The 26039-nt window shown below is 44.3% G+C and overlaps 1 protein-coding gene across 2 annotated transcripts in view; it reads right to left on the bottom strand.

The window, feature by feature from the left end:
• The window catches only part of LOC140196096 (UDP-glucuronosyltransferase 3A1-like), a 47955-nt gene extending 24310 nt beyond the window's left edge, over window positions 1–23645 (bottom strand). For both annotated transcript variants that reach the window (XR_011885615.1, XM_072254804.1), the window contains exons 1-2: window positions 23477–23645; window positions 7071–7169 (exon numbers count right to left, since the gene is read on the bottom strand). Coding sequence is in view for 1 of the 2 variants with exons in the window: in XM_072254804.1 (XP_072110905.1) it covers window positions 7071–7169; window positions 23477–23558 (181 nt within the window). In the remaining variant the exon portion in view is untranslated. The remainder of the gene's footprint in view (window positions 1–7070; window positions 7170–23476) is intronic.
• Window positions 23646–26039: the final 2394 nt, after the last annotated feature.

Here is a 26039-nt window from a genome sequence, read left to right as displayed (position 1 = left end):
ATTCTTACACTTTGCCTCCTGCCAGTCAGCCAATCTTCTATCTATTTCAGTACCTCTCCTGTAATACTATGGGCTCTTATTTTGTTCAGCAGTCTCGTAAGTGGTGCCTTGTCAAAGGCCTTCTGAAAATATAAACAACATCCTCAATTCTCCTTTGTCTATCCTGCCTGTTATTTCCTCAAAGAATTCTAATAGATTTGTCAGACAAGATTTCCCCCTTAGAAAAATTATGCTAATTTTAGCCTACTTTATCATGCACCAGCAATCACCTTGAAACCTCAGAAGACCAAAAGGCATAGGAGCAGAATTAGGCCATCAGCCCATCGAGTCTGCTCTGTCATTCCATCGCGGTTTATCCCAGATCCCACTCAACCCCATGCACATGCCTTCTCGCCATATCCTTTGATGCCCTGACCAATCAGGAAACTATCAAATTTCGCTTTAAATATACCCACAGTCTTTGCCCCCACAGTTGTCTGTGGCAGAGCATTCCACAGATTCACTATTCCCTGGCTAAAATAATTTCTCTTTACTTCTGTTCTAAAGGGTCACCCCTCATTTCTGAGGCTGTTCACTCTAGTTCTGGATACCCCCACCATCAAAAACACCCCTCCACATCCACCTTATCTAGTGTTTTCAACGTTTGGTAGGTTTCAATGAGATCCCCCACATTCTTCTAAATTCCATTGAGTACAGGACCAAAGCAGCCAAATGCACCTTGTATGTTAACCCCTTCATTCCCAGATCATCCTCAGTGAACCTCCTCTGGACTATCTCCAATGAAAACACATCCTTTCTGAGCTATGGGGTCCAAAATTGTTGATAATACTGCAAGTGTCAGTGTCTTATAAAGGCTCAGCATTACCTCTTTGCTTTTATATTCCAATTCCTTTGAAATAAATGCTAACATTGTATTTGCCTTCTTTACCACAGATTCAACCTGTAAATTAATCTCCTAGGAGGCTTGCATAGGGACTCCAAAGTCCCTCTGCACCTCTGATGTTTGAACTTTCTCCCCATTTAGATAATAGACTGCACTATTGTTCCTTTTACCAAAGTGCATTATCATACATTTCCCAACACTGTAACCCATCACCCACTTTTTTGCCTATTATTCCAATATGTCTAAGTTCTGCTGCAATCGTATTGCTTCCTCAGCACTACCTGCCCCTCCAATTATCTTTGTATCATCTGCAAACTTTGGCACAAAGCCATCAATTCCATTATCTAAATCACTGACAAACAATGTGAAAGGCAGCAGTCCCAATACTGACACCTGAGGAACACAACTTGTCACCAGCAGCCAACCAGAAAGGGCCTCCTTTATACTCACTTGATGCCTCCTGCCTGTCAGCCGTTCTGCTATGCATGCCTGTATCTTTCCTGTAACGCCATAGGATTTTACCTTGTTAAGCAGTCTAATGTGAGGCACCTTATCAAACGCCTTCTGAAAATCCAAGTAAATGACATCTACTACCTCTCCTTTGTCCACCCAGCTTGTTACTTCCTCAAAGAACTCTAACAGATGTGTCAGCCAAGATTTCCTTTGACCGAAAACACGTTGACTTTGACTTATTTTACCGTTACTCTCCGAGTGCCTCGAAACCTCATCCTCAATAATAGACTCCAACACTTTCTCAACTACTGAGGTTAGGCTAAGTGGCCTATAATTCCTTTTCTTTGGGATTCCTCCATTCTGAAAGAGTGGAGTGACATTTGCAATCTTCCAGTCCTCCGGGACCAAGCCAGAATCAAGCGATTCTTGAAAGATCATGACCAATGCATTCGTTATCTCTTTAGCACCCTTTCTCAGGACTCTGGGATATAGTCTTTCTGGCCCAGGTGACTTATCCACCTTAAGATCTTTGAGTTTGCCTAGCACTTTTCCCCTTGTAATAGCAATGGTACTCACTCCTGCTTCCTGACTCTCATGGATTTCTGGCACACTGCTATTGTCTTCCACAGTGGAGACTGATGCAAAGTACCCATTAAGTTCATCTGCCAGTTCTTTATCCCCCATTACTACCTCACCAGCATCATTTTCCAGTGGCTCAATATCAACTCTCACCTCCCTTTTACTCTTTAAATAACTGAAAAATCTTTTAGTATCCTGCTTTATATTATTGGCTCGTTTACCCTCATATTTCATCTTTTCCCTTCTTATAGCTTTTTCAGTTGCCTTTTGTTGGATTTTAAAAGCTTCCCAATCAATTTTCCACTCACTTTTGTTACTTTAACATCTTTTTGTCACTTTCCTTAACATCTTTTGTCAGCCACAGTTGCCTACCCCTGCCATTTGAGAACAACTTCCTCTGTTGGACATCTCTATCCTGCACCTTGTGAACTATTCCCAGAAACCTCAGCCATCTCTGCTCTGCTGTCATCCCCGCCAGTATCCTCCAACATCCACTTGGGCAAGCTCCTTTCTTATGCCTCTGTAATTCCCTTTATTCCATTGCGATACAGATGCATGTGAATTACGCTTCTCCCTCTCAAAACGCAGTATGAATTCAATCATATTATGATCACTGTCTCCTAAGGGTTCCTTTACATTAAGCTCCCTAATAAGATCTGGGTTATTACACAACACCCAATCTAAGATAGCCTTTCTCCGAGTAGGCTCAAGCACAAGCTGCTCTAAAAAGCCATCTCATAGGCATTCAACAAATTCCTTCTCTTGTGATCTGACACCAACCTGATTTTCTCAATCCCCTTGCATATCGAAGCTTCCCATTACAATTATGTCATTACCCTTATTGCATGCCTTGTTCAGCTCCCTTTGCAATCTCAACCCCACATCTTGAATACTATTTGGAGGCCTATATATGATTCCCATAATGGCTATTTACACTTGCAATTTCTTAACTCCATCCGCAAAGATTCAACATTCTCTGACCCTATGTCACCTCTTTCGAAAGATGTAATTCCATCTCTTACCAACAGAGCCACTGCCTATGCCTTCCTGCCTATCCTTTCGATACAAAGTATATCCTTTGATGTTAAGCTCCCAACTATGTCCTTCTTTCAACCATGACTCAGTGATGCTCACAATATCATACTTACCAATCTCTAATTGCGTCACAAGTTCATCCACATTATTCCGAATGCTACATGCATTTAAATACAGCAGCTTCAATCCTGCATTCTTCACTCTTTTGAATTTTGCCTCTGTGGTACAATTTAACTCTTTGCTCTGTTTGCATTTGTACCCTATCATTGGCTTGTCCTTCCTTACATTTATGTTACACCATCATCTACTTGTAAACCCACTGGCTCATCCTCAGCTCTATCATCCTGGTTCCCATCCTCCTGCCATATTAGTTTAAACCACTCCCAAAAGCTCTAGTAAAGCTGGTCGCAAGAATATTGGTCCCCCTGGGATTCAAGTCAACCCGTCCCTTTTGTACAGGTCCCACCTGCCCCAAAAGAGGTCCCAATTATCCAGCAATCTGATAATTCTTCAGCCATGCATTTATCTGCCACTTCATTCTATTCCTATCCTGACTGTCATATGACACAGGCAGCAATCCTGAGATTACTATCCTTGAGATCTTGCTTTTCAGCTTCCTTCCTAACTCCATATATTCTTTTTTCAAGACCGCCTCCCTTTTTCTTCCTATGTCGTTGGTACAGTACCAATAATGTACCACAACTTCTGGCTGCTCACCGTCCCCTTTCAAGATATTGTGGAAGCATCCAGGAACATCTCGGACCCTGGCAAACTACCATCCATTTCCTTTTCCTTTTTTGCGTCTACAGAGTCACCTATCTGTTCCCCTGACTACAGAGTCCCCTATAACTGCTGCCATTCTCTTCAGTTCCCTATCCTTCTGAGCCACAGGGCCAGACTCAGTGCCAGAGGCATGGCCGCTGTTGCTTCCCCCAGGTAGGTCACTACCCTCAACAGTACTCAAAATGGAGTACTTATTGTTCAGGCGGATGGCCGCAGGGGTGCTCTCCACTATCAGACATCCTCCCTTTCCTTTCCAGACAGTCACCCATTTATCTGTTGCTGTACCCCTTGGGGTGACTACCTCCCTGTATCTCCTATAGAAACATAGAAAACCTACAGCACAATACAGGCACTTCGGCCCACAAAGCTGTGCTGAACATGTCCTTACCTTAGAACTACCTAGGCTTACCCATAGCCCTCTATTTTTTCAAAGCTGCATGTACCTATCTAGGAGTCTCTGAAAAAAGCCTATTATTTCCACCTTCGCCACCGCCGCCAGCAGCCCATTCCATGCACTCACCATTCTCTGCATTAAAAAAATTACCCCTGACATCTCCTCTGTACCTACTTCCAAGCATCTTAAAACTGTGCCTTCTCATGCTAGCCATTTCAGCCCTGAGAAAAAGCCTCTGACTGCCCACATGATCAATGCCTCTCATCATCTTATACACCTCTATCAGGTCGCCTCTCATCCTCCATCGCTGCAAGGAGAAAAGGCCAAGTTCACTCAACCTATAAGGCATGCTCCCCAATCCAGGCAACATCCTTGTAAATCTCCTCTGCATCCTTTCTATGGCTTCCACGTCCTTCCTGTAGTGAGGCGACCAGAACTGAGCACAGTACTCCAAGTGGGGTCTGACCAGGGTCCTATATAGCTGCAACATTACCTCTCGGCTCTTAAACTCAATCCCACGGTTGATGAAGGCCAATGCACTGTATGCCTTGTTAACCACAGAGTCAACCTGTGTCGCAGATTTGAGTGCCCTATGGATTCGGATCCCAAGATCCCTCTACACCGTCAAGAGTCTTACCATTAGTGCTATATTCTGCCATCAAATTTGACCTACTAATTGAACCACCTCACACTTATCTGGGTTGAACTCCATCTGCCACTTCTCAGCCCAGTTTTGCAACCTATCAATGCCCCACTGTAACCTCTGACAACCCTCCACACTATCTACAACACCCCCAACATTTGCATCATCATTATATTCACTAAACCATCCCACCACTTCCTCGTCCAGGTCATTTATCAAAATCCGGAAGAGAAGGGGTCCCAGAACAGATCTCTGAGGCACATCACTGGTCACCAACCTCTATTCAGAATATGACCCGTCTACAACCACACTTTGCCTTCAGTGGGCAAACCAGTTCTGGATCCACAAAGCATTGTCTTCTTGGATCCCATGCCTTCTTACTCTCTAAATAAGCCTTGCATGGGGTACCTTATCAAATGTCTACATCTACTGCTCTTCCTCCATCAATGTGTTTAGTCACATTCTCAAAAAAATTCAGTCAGGCTCTTAAGGCACGACCTGCCTTTGACAAAGCCATGCTGACTATTCCTAAACAGATTATGCCTCTCCAAATGTTCATAAATCCTGCTTCTCAGGATCTTCTCCATCAACTTACCAACCACTGAAGTAAGACTCACTGGTCTATAATTTCCTGGGCTATCTCTACTGCCTTTCTTGAATAAGGGAACAACATCCACAACCCTCCGATCCTCCGGAACCTCTCCCGTCCTCATTGATGATGCAAAGATCATTGCCAGAGCCTCAGCAATCTCCTCCCTCACTCCCCACAGTACACTGGGGTACATCCCGTCCAGTCCCAGTGACTTATCCAACTTGATGCTTTCCAAAAGCTCCAGCACATCCTCTTCATTAATGTCTATATGCTCAAGTTTTTCAGTCTACTGCAAGTCATCCCTACAATCGCCAAGATCCTTTTCCGTAGTGAATAGTGAAGCAAAGTATTCATTAAGTACCTCTGCTATCTCCCCCAGTTCCATACACACTGATGGTAAAGGAGATAGAATTGTGATCACTATCTCCAAAATGCTCTTCCACTGAGAGACCTGACACCTGACCAGGTTCATTTCCAAATACCAGTTCACGTACAGCCTCTCCTCTTGTAGGCTTATCTACATATTGTGTCAAGAAACCTTCCTAAGCACACCTAACAAACTCCAGCCCATCTAAACTCCTTACTCTAGAGAGATGCCAATCAATATTTGGGAAATGAAAATCCTCCATCACAACAACCCTGTTATTATTACACCTTTCCAGAATTTGTCTCCCTATCTGCTCCTTGATGTCCCTGTTACTATTGGGTGGTCTATAAAAAACACCCAGTAGAGTTATTGACCCCTTCCTGTTCCTAACATCCACCCACAGAGACTCCGTAGACAATCCCTCCATGGCGTCCAGCTTTTCTGCAGCTGTGACACTATCTCTGATCAACTGTGCCACGCCCCCACCTCTTTTGACTTCCCCCCGACCTTTTTGAAACATCTAAAGCCTGGCACTTGAAGTAGCCATTCCTGCCTCTGCACCTTCACATTAAAACAGACACATCTCAAACCATTGGTCTGAGTGCATCCCTTCTCTATCACCTACCTAACCTCCCTTTCAGACTGTCTCCAAGCTTTCTCTATTTGTGAGCCAACCTCCCTTTCCTCCGTCACTTCAGTTCGGTTCCCAGCCCCCAGCAATTCCAGTTTATACTCTCCCTAATAACCTTAGCAAACCTCCCTGCCAGGATATTGGTCTCCCTGGGATTCAAGTGCAACTCGTCCTTTTTGTACAGGTCACACCTGCCCTGAAAGAGGTCCCAATGATCCAGAACTCTGAATCTCTGCCCCCGTTCCAATCTCTCAACCACACATTTATTCTCCACCTCCTGTATTCCTATACTCACTGTCATGTGGCACAGTCTATTACTGCTTCACTTTCCCTAACAACCCGAAGGTCATCAAGCTGCAGCTCGATTTCCGTAAAACAGTCTCTAAGGAACTGCGTCTCGATGCACCTGGCTCATTCTTAATAATAGACTCCAATATCTTTCCATCCACTGAAGTCAGAGAAATTGGCCCATAATTTCCTTTCTTCTTAAAGTGTGGAGCGACATTTGCAATTTTGCAGTCCTCTGGAACCATTCCAGAATCTAGTGATTTTCGAAAGATCATTACTAATGCCTCCAGAATCTTTTCAGCTACCTATTTTAGAACCCAAAACTTTATTTTGAACTTTGAACTGGAACTTTACCCACGTTCTGAAAAAGAAAATTAATTTAAGACAAAGTGCACAAATACATGTAACGGGTTGGAACTCACCATCAAATGAATTGATCACGTGATTGAGGTTGGATACATTATGGCCCTCCCGTGCCAAGATCTTTGAGATTTCCTCCATCATCAGAGTATGACTTCCACCTGAGGATAGATTCACAGTCATAAATTAAAGTCTCAAACCTTTCAAAATATAATGCTAAGATTAAAGTGTATTTACTCAGAAGGAAAAGAGATTATTTCCAGGCAACATATATCAGTCTCCCTAACAAAGGTTAAAACCTCCAAAAGATATAGCAAGGATGCAGCATTCTTCTGCTTGGACAAGGCTACATCATACCTCAAACACCAGTTTTCCTGCAGATCTGCTTACCTCTTTTATATGTAGAGATCTATTGCCTATATTTGAACACAGCAATGTTTGAGCCATCTCAATTGTGAGTGGAGAATATAGGGGTGTTAGTTTTCATAGGTCGAGGGATAGAGTTTAAGAGTTGCGATGTAATGATGCAGCTCTATAAAACTCTGGTTAGGCCACACTTGGAGTACTGTGTCCAGTTCTGGTCACCTCACTATAGGAAGGATGTGGAAGCATTGGAAAGGGTACCAGGATGCTGCCTGGTTTAGAGAGTATGGATTATGATTAGAGATTAAGGGAGCTAGGGCTTTACTCTTTGGAGAGAAGAAGGATGAGAGGAGACATGATAGAGGTGTAGAAGATAATAAGAGAAATAGATAGAGTGGATAGCCAGCGCCTCTTCCCCAGGGCACCACTGCTCAGTACAAGAGGACATGGCTTTAAGGTAAGGGGTGTGAAGTTCAAGGGGGATATTAGAGGAAGGTTTTTTTACTTAGAGAGTGATTGGTGCGTGAAATGCACTGCCTGAGTCAGTGGTGGAGGCAGATACACTAGTGAAGTTTAAGAAACTACTAGACAGGTATATGGAGGAATTTAAGGTGGGGGGTTATATGGGAGGCAGGGTTTGAGGGTTGGCACAACATTGTGGGCCGAAGGGCCTGTAATGTGCTGTACTGTTCTACGTTCTATGTTCTATGAAATCACTGTGGAAAATGGAACACAGAACATAAAGGAAAGTGTAGTGCAGGCATACAATAAGGTCAAAGGCCATGTTGAAGTAGCTTGTGAGGTAAAGAGTCCATTTTGTCATACTAGAGTGTTCCATTTTCTTATAAAAGCAGAGCAGAAGCTGTTCTTGAGCCTGGTGGTACACGTTTTCAGGCTTTTGTATCTTTTATGTCAGAATGTCTGGGATGAAAGGGGTAACAAGGCAGCAGGAAATTAGAACCCACAGAGGGGAGGCCACTTCCTATGATGCGCTGAACCGTAAGGACAACTCCCTGCAGTTTCTTGTCGTCAAAAGATCGTAGAAGAGTACTGCATAGGGACAGATTCTTCAATCTATGATGCCTGGACTAACCATGTTACCATATTAATCTAAATCTTTTCTGCCTGCACATGACGCATACCTTCCATTCCCTGCACAATCATGTGGCTACCTGCCACTAAGACACGATCATCACATCTGCTTTCACCACCACTCCTGCCTGGCAGTCAATTCCAGACACCCACCACGCCATGTAAAAAAAAAACATCCTCGCGTGTATCCTTCGACCATTCCCTCCTCTCACTTTAAGTGCATGTTCTCTACTATTTGAAATTTCTGACTAAGTCATCCAACCTGCTGAAGAGATTTCTACTCTGGCTTTGTGTCTTATGTAAAACTCCGGTTCTGAAACTATTTGCTTACTTTAATTGTTTGCACGATTTGTTTTTTTTTCTCTCTCTCTTCCTGTGTAATGGAAAATTCACTGAATACATTTAAAAAGGTGATTATATAAAAAATACAAATAAAGGTTCAAAGTACATTTATTATCAAAGTATGTATGCATTATACAACCTTGAGATTGTCCCCTAACATGAAGCCACAAAACAAAGAAACCCAAAACCAAACGCCATATTGTATATTTGAAAAAAGGCTGTCTGCAGAGAATAAAAATGTCCATAAGAAAATAAAATAACCCATAAAAAAGACAGCCAAACAGCCAATGTGCAATGAAAAAAAAAACATCATGCAAAGAATAAGAATAACTAACTGCAAGCAAATAGTGTTTCTGAACTGAAGTCTGCAAGGGAGACCCATAGTTCAGCGCAAAGCCAAGTAAACATTGTGGAGCAGCGATCTTAATCGGCCCGTACCTCACCTCTGGCCCCGACACCCTGACCTTTCCGTCACTTTGACCTTTTCAATCTGACCCGGCGCTTAACCCTCCATTCAGACATCATGTTCTAGCCCGTACCTAGCCATAGGCATCGACGCCCTGACCTGTTCAATTTGGCCTGGCGCTTAAATCCGTTCTGCTGCTTGGATTCGCCAGACTTCGACCTGTAAACCTCTGTACGCATACCATGCTCAGTCGCATCTGGCGCCTGGTACTCCGCAGCTTCGATTTGGCCTGTGCCCGATCTTTCATGTTCTTCCACGCTCTCAGCAACGGGCCCGCTGCCTCGCCTTGTCTCAGTTCTGCCACACTGAATTGCCTCCAAGTCCAAAGGGAAGTCACACACGATTATTTGTAATGATCATTTGCCACACGAAAAAACAAAGCATATAGTAGCGATCATCTACCAGCCAGAAGTCGCTTAAGTTCACCAATGCCATCTTAAACACAAAGAGCCAAGCAGAGGAACGTTAAAGTACAAGAAAAATAACAATTCTACGCCCTACATGCCCTATTCAAAAGGTCATAAGATATAGGAGCAGAATTAGGCCATTTGGCCCATCGAGTCTACTCCACCATTTCTTCGTGGGTGATCCAATTTTCCTCTCAGCCCCAATCTCCTGCCTTCTCCCCATATCCCTTCATGCTTCTCTTCAAGGTGTGGGATGGCAGCGAGTGTGCCTGACAACTACTGCGAGAAGTTCATCTTCTAACAAACCACATTAAGGAGTTGGAGCCGGAACTAGATGAAATCCGGATCATTGGGGGGGGGGGGGGCTGAAGGGTGATAAATAGGACATGTAGAGAGACACAGGAGATCAGGTGACAGGAAGGGGAAAGGGGTTAAGGAGCCAGTGCAAAGTTGCCCTGTGGCTAACCCCCTCAACAACAGGTGTATCACTTTGGATAGTGCTGAGGGGGGGATGACCTGGCAGAGGAAAGTCATAGCGGTACGGTCTGTGGCAGATTCTGGCTCTGTGACTCAGAAAGGGGGGGGGGGGGGAAGAAGAGGTACACTGCGGTGATAGGGGATTCGTTAGTTAGGGGAACAGAAAGGAGGCTCAGTGGGCGAGAACAAGACTCCTGGATGGTATGTTGCCTCCCGGATGCCAAGGTCTGGGACATCTCAGATGGAGTTCTCTGCATTCTTAAGTGGGAGGGGTAACAGCCAGAGTTCATGGTCCATGTGGGTACCAGTGACATGGGTAGGACAAGTGACAAGGTTCTTCAAAGGGAATTCAGGGAGTCGGGTGCTAAGTTAAAGGGCAGAACCTCCAGGGTTGTGATCCCATGCAATGTGCTGATGAGGCCAGAACTAGGAAGATTATGCAGTTTAACACATGGATAAGTGTAGGAGGCAGGCCATAAGAAAGTTGGATCATTGGGCTCTCTTGCAGGGAAGATTCGACCTGTACAGAAGGGACGGCACCTGAACTGGAGGGGTCTGATATTCTAGCGGGAATGTTTGTTAATGCTGCATGGTGGGGTTTAAACTAGAGTTGCAGGGGGATGGGAGCCAGACTGCCAGAACAGTTCATGGAGATATTGTGGAGACAGATGTTACTAAGACCTCAGACAAAGTTAGGAGTCTAAAGGTTGAGCATGGTGCGACTGAGCTGCATGTACTTCAATGCAAGATGCATCATAGGAAAGGCAAATGAGCTCAGGGCGTGGATCGACAACTGGAATTATGACATTGTAGCCATTAGTGAGACTGGTTGCAGGAGGGGTAGGAATGGCAGTTCAATATTCTGGGTTCTACTGTTTTAGATGTGACAGAGTGGGAGGGATTAAAGGAGCAGAGGAGCATTACTAGTGGCAGTACTCAGTCAGCACAGTCTGGAGAACTTATCTAGTGAGGTGTTATGGGTGCAACTGAGAAATAAGAAAGGTATGACCATGTTACTGAGGTTATTTTACAGGCCACCCAACAGTACGTGGGATTTAGAGGAACAAATTTATAGAGAGATCGCAGACTGTTGCTAGAAACATAAGGTTGTTATAGGAGGTGATTTTAACTTTCCACATTTTGACTGGGAATCCCACACTGTAAAAGGACTAGATAGAATAGAGTTTGTCAAATGTTTCCTTCATCAGTGCATAGAATTCCTACAACCGGACCTGCTGTTAGGGAATGATGCAGGGCAGGTGACAGAAGTTTGTCTAGGGAAACACTTTGCATCCAGTGACCACAATGCCATTAGTTTCAAAACAAAAATGCAGAAAGATAGGTCTGGTCCATGGGATGAGATTCTAAATTGGAGGAAGGCCAATTTTGTAGGTATCAGAAATGGTCTGGCAAGTATGAATTGGGATTGCAAGGGACAAAATTTGTCCTTTGGAAGATCGTAATGGGAGATAGGGGAGATTTTAAAGAAAGGTTTTGCATCTGCATTTACTCAGTGACAGACACAGAGTCTATAGAAGTGAGGCAAAGCAGCATCAACTTCATGGACTCTGTACAGATTACAGAGGAGGGGATGTTTGCAATCCTGAGGCAAATCAGGGTGGATAAATCCCTAGAGCCTGACAAGGTGTTCCATTGCACCCCATGGGAGGAAAGTGCAGAAGCTGCTGGGGGTCTAGCAGAGATATTTAAATCATCCTTTGTGATAGGAGAGGTGCCAGGATAGCCAATGTTGTTCCAATGGTTAAAAAAAAGCTCTAAACATAGACCAGGAAATTATAGGCCAGTGAGTCTGATAGCATTTGTGGGAAAATTATTGGAAGGTATTCTAAGGGACCAGGTATACAAGCATTTGGATAGACGTGGACTGATTAAGGATAATCAGTATCGCTTTGATCATGGTAGGTCATGTCTAACCAATCTTATGGAGTTTTCAAGGAAGTTACCAGGAAAGTAAATGAAGACAAGGCAGTGGATATTGTCTACATGGACATTAGCATGGCACTTGACAAGGTCCCTCATGGGAGGTTGTTCAAGAAAATTCAGTCGCTCGGCATTCAAGATGAGGTAGTAAATTGGATTAGATATTGGCTTTGTGGGAGAAGTCAGAGAGTGGTAGTAGATGGTTTCCTCTCTGACTGGAGGCCTGTGACTAGTGGAGTGCCGCATTAATAGAGGCTGTGTTAAGATAGACCATCAAGAGGACCACAACTTGACATTGGGTTTGAAGGTTTGAGTTCCTCAATAACTTGGAGAGTTATGTTGGCTGGAGTCAGGGCTTTATGCTTTGGATCTTGGTAGGGTCACCCGTGTCAAACAGGTTTTGAGTAGAGGCCAGACTAAGAGTGGTCCATGGGTCCTCCAAGTTCGGGAGTTCAGCTCAAGGCTAACGACCCCGACTAGTAAAACAAAACTGTTATGGAAACAGCAATGAAGAATCCTCCTACATCAGAGCGTTGACAGTATTCTGCAGTCTCCACCCGAGACTTGCATGACTGACAGAAGTGAAAACTGAGAGGATGCTGCTAAGATGAAGGAAGCCCTGAACACCACCAGAGATGGAGGACCTTCACTGCTGCCCTAAATGCCAGTGGCGTAATGAGCAGTAAGTTTAAGTTAGACAGATAAGTGTGCAGGGAGCACAGGCAGGCAGAAGAGATTTTGATTAATTAAGCACAGTGTTTGATGCAGACATCGTGGTACAGTACTGTATTGTAAGTGGGGTAGCATAGTGGTGTAGGACCAGTGATTCAGGTTCAATTTCCACCGTATGTTCTCTCAATGACCGCGTGGGTTACCTCCCACATTCTAAAGATGTGCAGGTTAGGGTCAGTAAGTTATAAACATGCTATGTTGGCACTGGTTACCCTCAGCACATCCTCAGACTTTGTTGGTCATTGACACAAACAACACATTTTACTGTACTGTATTGTTTCAATGTTTTGATGTACATGTGACATTGGGTGCTGAAAAGGCCCATAGTTTGCTTAACCTTTATGGCATTTTATCTTTATTGTGCATTTTCTTTATGGCACAATATGGGCCTTTCAGCACACAATGTTGTGCTGACCTACAGTATACAGTATTCACCAACTCCACAATTCTATATAACCTTTCCACATCACCTGTATAACCCTTCCCCACTACATAGCCAACAACCCTCTATCTTTTGTACATACATGAACCCATCTAAGAGACTTGATGTCTCTAATGTATCAGCTTCTACCACTACCCCAGCAGTGCATTTTAGACGCTTAACATCTATGTAACAAACTATCACTGATAACTCCCCTAAACTTTCCTCCTCTCATCTTAAATAGATGTCCTCTGGTACTGTCCAATGCCAACCTAAGAATAAGGAAAGGTTCTGGATGTCCACTCCTTCCAGGCCTCTCATTATCTTATGCACATCTAGTTGCCCCTCATCCTCCTTCACTCCAAAGAGAAAAGCCTTAGCTTCAGAATAGACCACACTGCAGTCACGGACTGCAGTTCAGTGGATTGGAAGAGTTGCCTCAGCCAAAGGGACCATTTGGGTTGGTAGGAAGCAGTGAGGTGGAAGGTCAACTATTTTGTCTCCTGTAGTCCTGAGGAAAGTGCTGTCAGGTAGAGAGTGGTTGATGTGGATAGAAGAGTGGACCTGGGAGCTATGAAGGCAGTAACTCCTTTGAAATGGAGCAACACGTAGTGTAGCAATTAGTGCCACACTTTACAACGCTAACAGGGTTCCAGGTTCGATTCCCACCACTGTCAGTAAGGCATTTGCACATTCTTCCTGTGACCATGTGAACTTTCTCCTGGTGCACTGGTTTCTTCCCATATTCCAAAAAGACTTACCGTTTAGGGTTAGTGAGTTGGGGTATGCTATTTTGACACAGGAAGCATGGTGGAACTTGCGGGCTGCCCAGCACAATTCTCGCAGATTTGATTTGACACATTTCACAGGGTGATTTGATGGACATGTGTCAAATGAAACTAATATTTTTCTTTATCTTTGAAATGCTGGAAGGAGAGGGGAGAAGGCAACTCATGGTGGAAGCTTGTAGGAGCTGGTGGAAATTGTAAAGGATGACCTGTTGAACATAAGGCTAGTCAGGTGGAGGGTGAGGACCAGGAGAAGTATTCTTGCTTTGTGTAGAAGGAAGGAGAGGTTAAAGTAAAGATGCAGGAATGAGCTGAAATGCATTCATGGATTCTGATCATTATGATATAGGGGAAAGAAACCATGGTCCAGCATGGATGTACGATGGAGAGTATTTTGACTGGCTGCATCACAGCCTGATATAAACACCAATGCCCATGAACGGGAAATCCTACAAAATGTAGTGGATACAGCCCAGTCCATTCCCACCACTGAGCATATTTACACGGAGCACTGTTATAAGAAAGAAGCTTTTATCATCCGGGACACTCACCATTCAATCATGCTCTCAGGTTCCCTTAAACATTTCACCCTTCACCCCAAACCTATGATCTCTGGTTCTAGTCTCATCCAACCTGAGAGGGGAAACCGAATGACATCTAAAACATTGACAAACTTCTCTAGATGTGTGGCGGACAGTATATTGACCGGCTACATCACAACCTGGTATGGAAACGCTAATGCCCTTGAGTGGAAAATCCTACAAAATGTAGTCCATCAAGGGTAAAGCCCTCCCCACCATAGAACACATCTACACGGAGCATTGTTGCAGGAAAACAGCATTCATCATCAGGGACCTCCATCACGCAGATCATGCTCCCTTCTTGCTGTTGCCATCGAGGACGAGGTACCGGAGTCTCACGACCCACACATCTGCTTCAGGAATAGTTATTACTCCTCAGCCATTAGGGTCCTGAACAAGAAGGGATACTTCACTCACCTTCACTCACCCCATCATTGAACAGTTCCCATAAATTATGCACTCGCTTTCAAGAACTCCATCTCATATTCTCAATTATTGTTTATTTGTTTATGATTATTATTATTATTCATTCTTTTTGTATTTGCCCTGTTTATTGTCATTTGCACACTGTTTGTCTGCCTTGTTGGTGCAGTCTTTCATTGATTCTATTATGGTTATTGGACTTATTGAATCTACCCACAAGAAAATGAGTTTCAGGATTGTATATGATGACATATATACACTTTGATAACAAATTTACTTTGAACTTTGAAGAAAGACATTCCAGAAACACTTGAGTAGAAAGTATCATGACGGGAGCAAATACAATGGAGTCAGAGGAACTAGAAGAATGGAATAGAGTCCATGGAGAAGAAAGAGTCTGAGTAAGTTCAATATTCAACGTTCAATTTTATTTATCACATGTACATGAAAACATACAGTGAATGCGTCATTTATGCTAACAAACAACACACCAAGGGTTTGCTGGGGGCTTCCCGCAAGTCATTCCACACATTCAGGCGCCAACATAGCATGCCCACAATGCTCGGCAGAACACAACAATCAACAAAACAAACTCTGCTGCTCCCTCTCAACCACACCCATACACAGTCCTCTGACCCCAAGGCAGTCCGCCTTCTCTGGTCTCTAGCTTTGGTTCAGTCAAGGGCACACAGACATCGGGCCTTAAACTCTCCCAGTGGACTGACAGTGAAGTGCAGTCAAGACCTCTGTGGCAGTCTGTGAACTTGTAGCAGATGCTTGTTACTTGCTTGAGACGGAAAGATCCAAAAGGGAAAGTGAGGTATGGAACAGGTAAAAGTGAGGAAGGATGGAAACTGGCAACAAAAGTGATGAAGTTTAAGTTCTATAGGAGTCTAGAAAACAGCACTGATCCAGTCATCAATATCTAGGAGAAGGAACTGAGGAAATGGACTTAACAATCTGATAAAGATGGTGTTCTACATGTTCTAGACACAGTAGGTGCATCTTGGACCCATCTGAGTGCCCAAGATCTGGAGAGAGGGAGGGGCTTTGAGGCTGTAACTTTCTAAATGTTTTTAAGCTCCCACCCACCTTCTCCCTCAACTGCTTTCACCTATCAACTGCTTTCACCTATCACCTGCCAGTTTGTACTCCTCCCATCTTTTTATTCTTGCTTCTTCCCCCTTCCTTTACAGTCCTGACAAAGGGTCGCAGCCCAAAATGGTGACTGTTTATTCCCCTCCACAGGTGCTGCCTGACCTGTTGAGTTCCTCCAGCATTTAATATATGTTACTCTAGATTTCCAGCAATTGCAGAATCTCTTGTGTTATTTTAAGGATTCTAGTTGTACCCAGATCTACGATTTCCACTGGCAGCTTGTTTCATATACACACCACCCTCTGTCATAAAACTTACTCCTCAAGTTCCCTTGGTGCAGAGTGTTCCATGCATCCACCACTCTCTGTGTAAAGAATTTACAGCTGCCAACCCCTTTACAGTTTCTTACAATTATCTTAAAATTATTCACCCTCGTATTAGCCATTTCCTCCCTGGGGAAAAGTCTCTGGTTGCCCACTCTATCTCTGCCTCTTATTATCTTCTATACCTCTATCATCTCTCATCCTCTTTTGCACCGAAGAGAAAAGCCCTAGTTCGCACAGTCTATCCTCATAAAACGTGCTCTCTAATCTAGAATCTAATCCACAATCTACCTTATTTTGATCTTGCACATTATTGTTTACCTCCACTGCAGATTGAGGAGATTTGGAATGATACCAAAGACTCTAGCCCTAATTCACCCAACCTAAGACATGTCCTCTGGTTCAGGAAGCATCCTGGTAAATCTCTTCCGCACACTCTCCAAAGCTTCCAGATCCTTCCTATAATGAGGCGACCAGAACTGAGCACGATAATCCCGCACTGTGACTCCATCTTGTGAAATATTTGAGAACTGCTTCTGCTTTGGGATACTCTAATCAGAGCAATTGAATGTGGACACAAGGAGTTTCTGCTGTTGCCCTGCTACACCTGAGATCATTCTCAGATGAGCTGTGTATTGTGTACAATGGCAGGTTTGTAGAAGTAATCTCATTAGACTCAGGGTCTGGATCACCTGGTTTGACTGTTTAAAACTAGTCAGAGATGAAGAGAACAAACAGCTATAAATTACCATTTGTCACCTCTGAATCAAAGCTAATAAGAAGGTGTTAAAGGTCAGTCACATAATCCATAGTCAATAAAACAGAAAGGCAACATTTGAACTACTAAGGGATGAGTATAAAAGCAGAGATTTTAAGATACAAGATAGTGATTACTCTCCCGGAGCTTTGAAATGGGACTACGAGGAACAATAGGCCAACAGAGAATCATTTTTACTGGTATCACCTTTTCTATTCTTTGACTGCTCATGGAGGGTCAGGAAAACTTAGTCCGTGTGTACACAGGTATTCAGTTGTGTAAATTTGCGTGCTCTTCAGTCGAGACAATAAAGATACTTGCTGAAAATTACAGCTTCTCTCCCCAATCATTATTGCTAAGGGGTAGATCTTTGTAACACTAGGATGCAGTTTGTCAGGCCCTGGGGATTTATCAATCCTTATGTTCCTTAAGATCAGCGTAAACAACTCTTTTGTAATGTGTTTCAGGACATCACCATTTTCTTCCCAAAATCCCCTAACTTCCATGACTTTCTCCATGGCAACTACAGATGAGAAGTATTCCTTTCAGGCCTTGCCCATTTCCGGTGGCTCCACACATAGACGACAACACTGATCCTTCAAGGGACCTGCTCTGTACCTAGCTACCTTTTGCTCTTAATATTATGGTATAATCTCTTAGGATTTTCTTTTACATTATCTGTCAATGCTATCTCATCTATTCTTTTTGATATCTTGATTTCCCTCTTAAGTATACCCCTCCACCCCTTATACTCCTCAACGGGCTTTCTTGATCACAGCAATCTGTACCTGACCCACGCCTCCTGCATTTTCCTGACCAGAACCTCAGTATCCCTAGTGAACTATTCCTACATGGAGATAATAGTTCCGTGTTAACAGAAGCTGGAAAGTTGCCCCATCTTAAGAGAGCAACCTCAGAATTTATTTTAATATTTTGCCTTTTACATAGAACATAGAAGAGTACAGCACAGCAGAGGCCATTTGGCCCACAATGTTGAACCAAACCAGCTAAAAAGCAAATCAAAAACCACCTAAACACTAATCCCTTCTACTGACACCATTGTCCATATCCCTCCACCTTTCATACATCCATATACTGATTCAAACTTCTCTTTAAAGCCTCTAATGTATTTGCCTTTACCCCCATACCAGCCAGCGCATTCCAGGCATCCACCACTCTGAGTAAAAAAACATACCCCTCACATCCCCCTTGAACCTACCCCCCCCCCCCGCAACCTTCAATGCATGCCCTCTGGTATTAGACATTCCAACCCTGGGAAACCAATATTCCCTGTTTACTCTATCTAAGCCTTTCATAATCTTGCAAACCTCAATCAGATCTCCCCTCAACGTCCAGTGCTCCAGAGGAAACAACCTAATTTTAACTAGTCTTTTGATAGCACATAACCTCTAAACCAGGCAGCATCCTAGCAAACCTCTTCCGCACACTCTCCAAAGCCTCAGCATTGTTCCTACAGTGGGGTAATCAGAACTGCATGCAATACTCCAGATGTGGCCGAACCAGAGTTTTATAAAGTTGCAACATAACCTCCTGACTTTTGAACTTAATGCCTCAACTAATAAAAGCAAGTAATCCATAAGCTTTCTGAGCCATCTTATTGACCTGTGTAGCCACTTTCAAGGAGCTATGAACTTGGATCCCAAGATCTTTCTGCTCAGCAACACTTCAGGATCTGACCCTTAACAGTGTACTGTCTCCTTGTATTTGCCCTACCGAGGTGCAACACCTCACATTTATTTGGGTTAAACTGCATCTGCAAATTCACAGCCCATATCTGCAACTGACTTATATTGTGCAGTATTCTTTGACAGTCTTCTACATTATTCACAGCTCCACCAAGCTCAGCATCATCTGCAAATTTATTAACCCACACATCTACATTTTCATCCAGGTCGTTTATATACATCACAAACAGCAGAGGTCCCAGCACAGATCTCTGCAGAGCTTCACTAATTACAGACCTCCAGCTCGAATAAGTCCCTTCAGTCAACACCCTGTGTTCTAGGCACCAAGCCAGTTCTGAATCCAAATAGCTAATTCGTCATGCGCCCTAGGTACCTTAATCTTCTGGATTAGCCTCTCATGAGGGATTTTGTCAAATGCCTTACTAAGATCCATGTAGACAACATCCACTGCCCAATTCTCATCAATCTGTCTAATCTCCTTGTCAAAAAACTCAATCAAGTTGGTAAGGTACAACCTGCCACACATAAAGCATGCTAGCTCTCCCTAATTACGCCATGAGTTTTCAAATATCCTATCCCTAAGAATTATCTCCAGCAATTTCCCTATAACTTAAGTGAGACTCACCAGTCAATAGTTACCAGGATTTTCCCTTTTTCCCTACTAAAAACGGAGATATAACATTAGCCATTGGCCAGTCTTTCGGGACCTCGTCTGTATCTAGAGAGGACATGAAGATACTGGTTAAGGGTCCAGCAATCTTGTGTCTTGCCTCCTTCAATAACTTGGTGTAAGTTCCATCAGGCCCTGAAGACTTATCCACCTTAATACTTATTAGGAGGCCCAACAGTTCCTCCTCCTTGACCTCTAAACACCCTAACATATTTATACACTCAACAGTGATCTCCTGGTCCTCAATATCCTTTTCCTTAGTAAATACTGATGCGAAGTACTCTCTAAGTATCTCACTCATATTCTCTGAATCCAAGCAAATATTCCCCCCTTTATCCTCGAGCAGTCATATATTTCAAATCAGACTATCAAATATAGAAGCAGAATTAAACCATTCAGCCCAGAGTCTGCTCCGTCATTCCATCATGGCTAATTTATTATCCTTCTCAACCTCATTCTCCTGCCTTCTCCCTGTAACATTTGACACCCTGACTAATCAAGAACCTATCAACCTCCAATTTCAATAAACCCAATGAATTGGCCTCCGCAGCTGACTGTGGCAATGAATTCCACAGACTCACCACCCTCTGGCGGAAGAAATTCCTCCTCATCTCTGTACTAAAGGGTCATCCTTCTATTCTGAGGTCTCGCCCTCTGGTCCTAGACTTCTCCCACAGTAGAAAACATCTTCTCCATATCCCTTCTATCTTCAGAGGCATGAATGGTAGAAGTTTCAAATCCTAATCAATATAAAAGGGTCTTTATCTCTAGATACCTCAAAGCATTTCCATAGTTAGTGAAATATTTTTCAAATGGAGCTGTGGTCTTGTCAAATATAGAAGATAATCTTTACATAGTAAGCTTCTGCAAGAACAAAGTGATAATGCCATATTTCAATTATATTAGTTGAGTCATAGAGTCAAAGAAAAGTAAGCACAGAAACAGGCCCTTTGGCCCATGTCGTCTAGGATCCCATTGAAGAAGGCGGAAATTGCGGAGAATGGTGTGTTGGATGCGGAGACTCGAGGTGAGAACAAGAGGTGCTCTATCCGTGTTGAGACGGGAAATGGAGGAGATGCGGATGAGGGCCGCCACAATGGTGGAGGAAGGGGAAACCCATTCTTTGAAAGTGGTTATCTCCGATGTCCTGGAAAGAAAATCCTCATCCTGGCAATTAATGCGTGGGAAATGAAATGAAAAGAGAAAGCATTTTTACAGGAGACAGGATGGGGAGACAGAATGTTAGCCCTGGGATCGGGACGTTTATAAAATATATCGATAGATATGTAAACAACAGGAATTCTGCAGATGCTGGAAATTCAAGCAACACACATCAAAGTTGCTGGTGAACGCAGCAGGCCAGGCAGCATCTGTAGGAAGAGGTGCAGTCGACATTTCAGGCCGAGGCCCTTCATCAGGACTAACTGAAGGAAGAGTGAGTAAGGGATTTGAAAGTTGGAGGGGGAGGGGGAGATCCAAAATGATAGGAGAAGACAGGAGGGGGAGGGACAGAGCCAAGAGCTGGACAGGTGATAGGCAAAAGGGGATACGAGAGGATCATGGGACAGGAGGTCCGGGAAGAAAGACAAGGAGGCGGGGGACCCAGAGGATGGGCAAGAGGTATATTCAGAGGGACAGAGGGAGAAAAAAGAGAGTGAGAGAAAGAATGTGTGCATAAAAATAAGTAACAGATGGGGTACGAGGGGGAGGTGGGGCCTTAGCAGAAGTTAGAGAAGTCGATGTTCATGCCATCAGGTTGGAGATACCCAGACGGAATATAAGGTGTTGTTCCTCCAACCTGAGTGTGGCTTCATCTTTACAGTAGAGGAGGCCGTGGATAGACATGTCAGAATGGGAATGGGATGTGGAATTAAAATGTGTGGTCACTTGGAGATCCTGCTTTCTCTGGCGGACAGAGCGTAGATGTTCAGCAAAGCGGTCTCCCACTCTGCGTCGGGTCTCGCCAATATATAAAAGGCCACATCGGGAGCACCGGACGCAGTATATCACCCCAGCCGACCACAGGTGAAGTGTTGCCTCACCTGGAAGGACTGTTTGGGGCCCTGAATGGTGGTAAGGGAGGAAGTGTAAGGGCATGTGTAGCACTTGTTCCGCTTACACGGATAAGTGCCAGGAGGGAGATCAGTGGGGAGGGATGGGAGGGACGAATGGACAAGGGAGTTGCGTAGGGAGCGATTCCTGCGGAATGCAGAGGGGGGGGGGAGGGAAATGTGTGCTTAGTGGTGGGATCCCGTTGGAGGTGGCGGAAGTTACGGAGAATAATATGTTGGACCCGGAGGCTGGTGGGGTGGTAGGTGAGGACCAGGGGAACCCTATTCCTAGTGGGGTGGCGGGAGGATGGAGTGAAAGCAGATGTACGTGAAATGGGGGAGATGCGTTTAAGAGCAGAGTTGATAGTGGAGGAAGGGAAGCCCCATTCTTTAAAAAAGGAGGACATCTCCCTCGTCCTAGAATGAAAAGCCTCATCCTGAGAGCAGATGCGGCGGAGACGGAGGAATAGCGAGAAGGGGATGGCGTTTTTGCAAGAGACAGGGTGAGAAGAGGAATAGTCCAGATAGCTGTGAGAGTCAGTAGGCTTATAGTAGACACCAGTGGATAAGCTGTCTCCAGAGACAGAGACAGAAAGATCTAGAAAGGGGAGGGAGGTGTTGGAAATGGACCAGGTAAACTTGAGGGCAGGGTGAAAGTTGGAGGCAAAGTTAATAAAGTCAACGAGTTCTGCATGCGTGCAGGAAGCAGCGCCAATGCAGTCGTCGATGTAGCGAAGGAAAAGTGGGGGACAGATACCAGAATAGGCACGGAACATAGATTGTTCCACAAACCCAACAAAAAGGCAGGCATAGCTAGGACCCATACGGGTGCCCATAGCTACACCTTTAGTTTGGAGGAAGTGGGGGGAGCCAAAGGAGAAATTATTAAGAGTAAGGACTAATTCCGCTAGACGGAGCAGAGTGGTGGTAGAGGGGAACTGATAAGGTCTAGAATCCAAAAAGAAGCGTAGAGCTTTGAGACCTTCCTGATGGGGGATGGAAGTATATAAGGACTGGACATCCATGGTGAAAATAAAGCGGTGGGGACTAAGGAACTTAAAATCATCGAAAAGTTTAAGAGTGTGAGAAGTGTCACGAACATAGGTCGGAAGGGATTGAACAAGGGGTGATAAAACCGTGTCGAGGTATGCAGAAACGAATTCGGTGGGGCAGGAGCAAGTTGAGACAATAGGTCGGCCAGGACAGGCAGGTTTGTGGATCTTGGGTAGGAGGTAGAAACGGGAAGTGCGGGGTGTGGGAACTATAAGGTCGGTAGCAGTGGATGGGAGATCCCCTGAGCGGATAAAGTCGGTGATGGTGTGGGAGACAATGGCCTGGTGCTCCTTAGTGGGGTCACGATCGAGGGGTAAATAAGAGGAGGTATCCGCGAGTTGTCGCTGTGCCTCGGCAAGGTAGAGGTCAGTACGCCAGACTACAACAGCACCCCCCCTTATCGGCAGGTTTAATAATAAGGTTAGGATTAGTGCGGAGGGAGTGGAGAGCAGAGCGTTTCGAAGGAGTTGAGGTTGGAATGGGGACAAGGTGCGGTGAAGTCGAGACGGTTGATGTCCCGTCGGCAATTAGCGATAAAGAGATCCAGAGCAGGCAGAAGACCAGAGCGGGGTGTCCATGAAGAAGAGAAGGGTTGAAGACGGGAGAAGGTGTCATCGGTGGGGTGGAAGATATGTACTTTATGAAAGTCAAGGTGCAGCGCTAATAAAGCACATGGCCCATGCTGCAGAGCAGGCTACGCAAGATGCGTTACAGAGTAATTCTACCTATTCCAGATACCAAATCTGTAACTTGAAAGCAACATCAAGAACTTCTTACCCAACAGGGCCACGGTTAACAGTTTTGCGCAGTTAGCCACTGAGACGCACGTTAACAATACCAGCCAAATTTGCTTTGCCATTTCGCACCAAACGGTTCTCCCGCTGGCGGCTAACCCGCGTTCGAGAAACGATCTGCTGTGATCGGACTGTTAACAGAGATTTCTTGAAACTGCGATCAAAGTAGAAAGAGCAACGCTCTTTACAGAGTCACTGAATTCACCAGCGGTGACAGCACAGGCTGAGGCGCCGCCCGCTGCTGATTGGAGACCTGAGGCCACGCCCACCCCCATTCAGTTTCGAGTTGTCGAGAGCTGTGCCTGTTATCCAGAACCACTTTCTGCAGTCCCAGAGTCGGTTCCTGAACCGCCACGAAGGAGGTCCCAGAGGCTGAGATTGTTTCAAAGCCACGGGTCTCACCTGCCAAGCAGAGTGATTCCCTTTTGTCAGAAAAATACGTTATCGCTCAAAAGTAAGAAAGCCTCCACAGCGATTGAATCTGGAAGGGACAATTTAAAAAAGTTACTGTGCTGTGGCGTCTGTATGTAGTAGTTGTATTATGCAGTTTACTGTGTATAGAGACACACAAATATACAGAATTTCCAGCATCTGCAGGTTTTCTCGATACTGTGTATAGAGGTGAGATGCTTTCTACAAGTGAGTTGGATTTATAGCTAAGCAGGGAGGAATCCAGTTACATTTGAGGAATCGTGTGTGTGTGTGTATATATATATATATATATATATATATATATATATATATATATATATAGATAGATTGATTGATGAAGCATTCTTGTTTATTTAAATAATTTGTTTCAGGTTATATGTAAAAAAAATGAATTGCAAACGTCATGGCGCTACCACGTGACGTGCACATGCCAAGTTAAAAGTAAAAACAAAGTCCGCAACTTATCTTCCAACTCCCGTTTTTCTTTGAATTCGTTTTGTTTTGGAGTTTCAGAATGTTTAACATTCAGCTCGGCAGCGGATTGGACTTTAGGCAGAGTTTTAGCTTCTCAGCTTGGGCACCGCCATCCTCACGGGAAGGTTTGCTTGTTTAAAAGTGTAAAGGAGATTTACGGGGCATATTTATTTTACTCAGAGAGTGGCATTGCCTGGAATATGCTGCCTGGGACGGTGGGGGAAGAAGTTAAATAGGAAAGGATAAGAGGTATTTAGACCAACACATGAACAGGATGATACAGACAGGTGGGATTCATTTAAATTGTCATCATTGGTACAGCAACTACTGTCCTTGACCGTAAAAGAAATGCAGAGACTTGTGGACACAGCGCAGCACATCGTGGAAATCAGTCCCCCCCCCCCCCCCCCAATGGACTGTCTGCACTTCCCATTACCGTAGTAAAGCAGCCAGGCTAATCAAAGATGCCATCTACCCTAGAGAGTCTCTCTACCCACCCTATCCACCTTCCAACAGAAAGAACAAATGCCTACAAGCACATACGGTCAAGCTCAAGGACAGTTTTTACTCCTCGGTTAAAGACATTGATTGACTTTGACCTCGTTATGATCTTGCACGTTAATGTATACCTGAACTGCACTTTCTCCGTTACTTTATTCTGTACTGTAATTGTTTCTCTTGTACTACGACAATGCAGCATGTATTGTATGAACACTATGCAGGACAAGCTTTTATTTCTACTTTGGTACATGTGACGTTAATAACCCAATTTTATTTCCAATTTCAATTCCAACTGCGCTGCCCACGACCATAAGAAAGTGCAGAGTTGTGGACGTTGCTCCCCTCCTCACGGAAACCAACTTTCTCACCAAGCACTTTGTGGATATTTCCTGCTGCTGTGGTAAAGCAGCCTGCTATTCAGGAACAGATTCTTCCCCACAGCCATCCAATTTCTAAATGTACGTTGACCTCATGAACACTACCTCACTTTTCTATTATTTCTGTTTTTGCACTTTTTTTTAATTTAACGATTTGAGTTTCAGTAGGTTTCAATAGGTACATTTAATATCTGAGAAATGTATACAATATACATCCTGAAATTCTTTTTCTTTGCAATCATTCATGAAAAGAGGAGTGCAGAGGAATATACATATGCTTACTGCCATTCATATATTTAGTGTTTCATACATTTATCATATATTGTATTGTATAGATGGTAAAGTAGCCAGCATAATCAAAGATTTCATTCATCCTGGACATTCTCTCTGCTCTACCCTCCCATCACACACAAGTTTAAAAAAAGTCTAGAAGGATGTATCACCGGACCCAAGGATGGCTTCTACCCAGTTTCACCTATCACCTTGTACTTCTTCCTCTCGTCCCCCCACCTTCTTGCTCTGACTTCTCATCTTTTCTTCCAGTCCTTGGTCTTGGCCCAAAGCATTGACTGTTTACTCTTTTTCCATAGATGTCACGATTGGGGGGGGGGGGGGTGCTGGTAGCGGACCCAAATGCAAGACACAGACACTGAAGTACTAGGAACAGGACAAGGATGCAGGACCTGGGCAACAACATGAACAAGTAACAGGGAAACCGGACAAGGAACTATGAACTAGGAGCCCGGGCTTGAATCCCGAGCC

This window comes from Mobula birostris, chromosome 4 (genome assembly GCF_030028105.1).
Source record: "Mobula birostris isolate sMobBir1 chromosome 4, sMobBir1.hap1, whole genome shotgun sequence".
Taxonomy (NCBI): Eukaryota; Metazoa; Chordata; class Chondrichthyes; order Myliobatiformes; family Myliobatidae; genus Mobula; species Mobula birostris.
This window is presented reverse-complemented; position numbering and strand designations above follow the sequence as displayed.